This window comes from Cajanus cajan, chromosome 9 (assembly GCF_000230855.2).
Source record: "Cajanus cajan strain Asha chromosome 9, NIPB_CcT2T_4, whole genome shotgun sequence".
In the NCBI taxonomy this organism is placed as follows: Eukaryota; Viridiplantae; Streptophyta; class Magnoliopsida; order Fabales; family Fabaceae; genus Cajanus; species Cajanus cajan.
The window spans coordinates 4002745-4007760 of NC_138525.1; the positions used below are offsets into that span (position 1 = coordinate 4002745).

The following is a 5016-nucleotide window of genomic DNA, read 5'->3' on the forward strand; positions in this document are numbered from 1 at the left end:
TGAAGAAAAAAGGGGTGGAGGGTTATTGGGGGAAAAAGAATGCTAGTTCTTAATAATACAATAGTAATAATAAATAACTACAATTCAAAATATAGCCGATATTAAATTATAAAATATTTTGATACAGTACAAAAGAATTACAACGGCTGATGGTTGAATCACGAGGAAATGTCGAAAGCATGATCCTTTGGAACTCTAGGATGAGTTTAAGAAGCTTCGAGCAGCATCTAAACTTAACTCTTCATTGACCTAAAATATAATGAAAAACATAACATAAAGAAACTTTCGTCAAACACTATATTAACAAAGAAACCCAGTTTCAAACAACATTTCAGTTTCTTTTTCCTTTTTTTTTTAAATTTTCCCAAATTTCAGGAGCAAATGTATGACTTTCTATATTTGTTGCAAAATGAAAACATGTGTAATGCTCTCAAGTCTCTGCAGTTCAAAAATTATTTTCCTAATCAATGAAAGACAATCCTTCAAGAAAGACCCCAACGAAAATATATATATATATATATATAAACATTTTCATAGAAAATAAATACACCTTTCTGAATGCATAGGTATTTTAGAAAATTTCACAAAAATGCTTTCCAGTTTCTAAGAAGATACTACCCTATATAAAATATATCTTTCATAATATTTTTTATGGAACAATGTCCTAAATGACAATTATTTTGCACTTACTAGTTTCTTATGAACTTGTTGGAATGCCTTGCAAAATTTCTCCGCTTCTTCTGCACCCACCTGTTGGAACATCAGAAACAATGAGCTGATTCTCATTCTAGGCATAACAACTTATTTAAGAATCACATGTAAATGTCATAAATCCTCAATAACATCACCATCAACGTTATAGCCTTACAGCATAAATTCTATGATATAACACCTCCCCCCTCCTGTCACTAACAAGTAACAATTAAAATTTCACAATTCACATAATCAGCTTCAAACTTTTGATGAAGGACTTAAAACTAGGGTGTAAGCAAATTTCCAATAGCAATAAACACGTGCTATGTTTCCTGTTTGGACGCCAATTCTAAAACAATATGTAAGTAATAACAGGTGAATTTCAGAATACCTTCCTAGCAGCCTCTGACTTTAGCTTGCTCCAAAATAAACCTGTAGATTTGAAGAATTCACATAAGCACAGCATTAATTTCAATCTGTTTCTTGTAAGTTATAACCAAAGTAATTAATTATATTGCCATGTAAGTCGTGAACTTAGATGCGCTTTCTAGAAAACTGAAATTGATAAATAAGTCCCAAAGATAGTGGTACCGTTTTCATTAATTTCTTGCTTCCCAAAATCCTTATCCCTTTCATCCCATGCATCTTGCCACTCTTTTAGCTGCAGAGACAAATTTGTTAGCTACCATCAAATATATATGCAGACATCAATGCATACAACAGATTCAGGTTTGGCATTACTACTTCATTCTGTGCTGACCCAGGTTCAAGTTGTCTGGATGATGATACTGGTTCCTCCTGAGATTCAACAGTTGTCAATTTGGTCTTGAATGCATTCACAAATATAGAATTTTCTAAAATATATAAGCTAAAAAATAAAAAGTGGACTTTGCTTTTTACAGTTTCAGAGTATGCTGTGGAAATCAGTATTTCAAATTCAGAAAATAATATATATATATACATATATATATATATATATGTGTGTGTGTGTGTGTGTGTGTGTGTGTGTGTGTGTGTGTGTGTGTGTGTGTGTGTTTGCCAGTGAAAGCTTTCAAGGCAGAGAAACCAACTGATTCATATAAAATGCCAGTTAAATGGACAAAAGACAGGAAACTAATCCAATATCTGTATCAAATGAAAATCAAAACAAGATGAGATAATAAAATTAATTGGTCCTGGACAAATCCTACCAACTGTAAGGCAATATCCATAATTCAAACTGAGCACAAAGAAGATGGCACGGTTATGAAACAGAAAGTTTTGCCTCTAAAATAGGTCCAGTAGAGCAGTATCATTGTCCTAGCATTTCCTAATCATCATCCCACACATAGAACAAATAAAGTTAACTTACTGCACCAATCCTCAAACTACAAGAAGCAGATATTGCATTTGGATTTCAAAATGTTCAAATTGGGAACCGGATCCTCTACAGTTCATAAAGAATCTGCATGAGGATGCAGTTGCATTTAATGGCTGATAGTTAATGTATTCATATTGTAGCTTTTATTTAGTAATAAATCAATTAATTTTTATGGTTCAGATCATTTACAGTTAATTTCTCAACTGTAGGGGATCTTAATCTGTTCAAATTGTTTCAATGAAGTTCAAAAATTGGAGAGAAAAAAAAAATGCCATTACAATAATTTTGAACTTTTCTATGACATAAGATATCATATTAGGAAAAAGAGAAAGAACACACAAAGGAAGGAGGATTAGCTATCCTCCTATAACTAAAAGACTAAAAATAATAATAATAAAAAGAATACAACAAAAGATGAAACATGAAAATGCAGAACAGAAGAGCTCTCCAATCCAGCTAAATGTTTCAAATAGAAATTTCCTCAAAAGAAACCGTGGGAAGGGACCCAGATAGAATCCATGAATTGAATAACCTTGTCCCATGACAGCTCCACAGAGATGAATGCCCTAAAAAATAAAATCAATCCATCTCAACAAAATACACCATATATCTGCAAACACTGCACACCTCCATAGAGTTTACCCTCATTGCTCCTACCAAAGCCTCTGACTTGAATCTCTAGCTGAAACAGACTACATCATTACATAGAATTTCTCTTAATTTAACACAATTAGTGAATAATTGAATTGCCCAATTTCACCGGTGGAACTGAACCATATCCTCATTTATCAAATCAACCCAATTCAAGCCTGGACCTTGTTGTGATCTCATACTAAATAAGCCCTTCTCATAGTTAATGGTACCCTCACCCATTCTGTTGCACCCACCAACAATTTCCACGTGAATTCAGACACTACAAACACGTCAATCTAACACTATCCCATTAAACCAACGTAAAAACAAACGGGCATCATTGTGTTAAGAGAAAAACAACGCGTGAATTACGAAAATCACGACACGGGTCTCTGAAAAACCGAAACTTTAACCAGCAGAGAAGCGAGACTGGTGATGCAGAGTAATAGAGATAAAAAATGAAGGATAAGACAGAAAGTTGAAAACCCTAATAGAGAAAGAGAGAGAAGTACAGAATAATCGCGAGAACGAACAACGGGGAAGAGTTGGAGAAGGCGTTGAAATTCGGCTTCATCCATGCTTTACCGCAAACGCTTCTTCTTCTTCTTCTTCTTCACGGAGAAGACTTCACTGACCCAAACCTTCTGAGAACTCAGAAACGCAACCTATGATTATTGTTCTTCATTTTTATTAAATTCAGTTTTTTTTTTTTTTAACAAGTGTGTACATAATTTGATTCTTTATATTTGATTTGATGGTTAAAACCATTTTTTTTTACCAAATCAACATCTATATAATAAATGTTTGTAACAATATTTTTAATTTTTTTAACGAAAATATGTTTTTAATCATTTTTTAATTTTTATTTATATATTTATTTGTGAGTTAAATTTTAATATTTTTAAAATAAAGTTGATAAAAAATTATTTTAAAAATTTATTCAATTTCTTATTTAATTTAATTTTTTATTTATCTATAAATTAAATTTTCATAATTATAAATTCTTTTAACTTTTTATCTAATTCAATTTTTATATATCACATTTATATGTGAATTAAATTTTAATATTTTAAAATAAATTTGATTAAAAAAAAAGAAGGTAAATTTTTTTAACCTTTTATCTAATTTAATTTTTATTTATTATATTAATCTATAAATTAAATTTTAATAATTTAAAATAAATTATCAATAATTCAAAATAATTTTATATACAATATAAATTATTTATTACTATAATATAATTTTATTCTATATGTTAATATAAAAATTAAAATAGTATATAAATGATAAACAATTAAAAGTAAAAAAAAGATAGAATGTTAAAATGAAAAAGTAGCCGTTTTCACTAAAATTTAAATTAAGGTCATTTTTTAAATTAAATAACAGTAATAAGAAGAGATTACTATGATATTAAGGGGTAAAATTAGTTATTAAAAAGTGAAAAACAAAACTTTATATCACCTTTATATATTGTTATAAATAAATTTAAATATATTTTATATGATTAAAAACATCAATTTATATAAATTATATATATTCAAATATTATATCTATTTATATATAATTTATTATAAATTTTCATTACATATAATAAATGCAATCTTAAGAGTAAAGTACCAAATACTTAAAAATTATTCGCATATGAATAAATATTTTTAAATATGTAAATCATATCGTAATTAAAATTTATTGTAAATACTTTTGTATATATTTATTTTTATATTTTAAATCTTTTATATATCATTTGCAAAGAAAACCTTTAAAATATATAAGATAAGATTTATAAGTTATTCTTCAATAAAAATGTTTTTTAACATTTTTTCAATCACTTATTTTTTATTATAAATTTTAACAATACTTATACATTACAAAATGTTTATTTAATATTAATTTTAATTCTATAGAGTACATCAATTTAAAATCCGAATATATTATATTTTGAATTAACGATAGATAATACAGATGGTCAGATTCAGACTGTTGATTTGGTTTGATTATCAAAGTTACAAAACTGATGATACTAGTTTGATTATTGGATCTCGACACATGAAACTTGACATAGACGAAAATTTCATGATAATAAAAACATCAAATCGACATTACAATGCATTTATTCACAAGGGTTGGACCAAAATATTAAGTTTAGATATACTTTACCTAAAATCTTTGCTTAGAATATCATGAATGGAAAGAGAGAGAAGAAAAAAAAAAGTGAGGAGAATATTTGCTTAGAATATTATAAATTGGTTAAAGATGTGTGCAAGGAAAAACAAAGGGCCAAAGTCAAAAAATATTGAAGATAAAAATTAGGCGTTGGCTAGAGATGAAGC

At 28.1% G+C, this 5016-nt stretch overlaps 1 protein-coding gene across 4 annotated transcripts; it reads right to left on the reverse strand.

Moving 5' to 3' along the window:
- LOC109816719 (octanoyltransferase) lies at positions 1–3390 on the reverse strand. 4 transcript variants are annotated; one of them, XM_020381809.3, is made up of 6 exons: positions 3199–3390; positions 1435–1491; positions 1285–1354; positions 1085–1125; positions 691–750; positions 1–249 (listed from the first exon to the last, which is right to left on the reverse strand). In XM_020381809.3, exons 1-6 carry the CDS (start codon positions 3262–3264, stop codon positions 196–198), a joined length of 348 nt encoding a protein of 115 aa, XP_020237398.1. In that variant the 5' UTR covers positions 3265–3390; the 3' UTR covers positions 1–195. The 4 variants fall into 4 exon arrangements, with proteins under 4 accessions (XP_020237398.1, XP_020237405.1, XP_082919237.1 ...); XM_020381816.3 differs by having other exon boundaries at positions 1438–1491; positions 3199–3385; XM_083063111.1 differs by lacking the exon at positions 3199–3390 and adding an exon at positions 1884–3183.
- Positions 3391–5016: the final 1626 nt, after the last annotated feature.

Coding starts and splice junctions, on each gene's coding strand:
- LOC109816719 (XM_020381809.3), bottom strand. CDS start 3,264: ATGGATGAAGCCGAATTTCAACGCCTTCTCCAACTCTTCCCCGTTGTT. Junction 1,492..3,198: donor TTCGTTCTCGCGATTATTCT/GTACTTCTCTCT, acceptor GTTGAATCTCAG/GAGGAACCAGTATCATCATC. Junction 1,126..1,284: donor GCAAGAAATTAATGAAAACG/GTACCACTATCT, acceptor TCAAATCTACAG/GTTTATTTTGGAGCAAGCTA.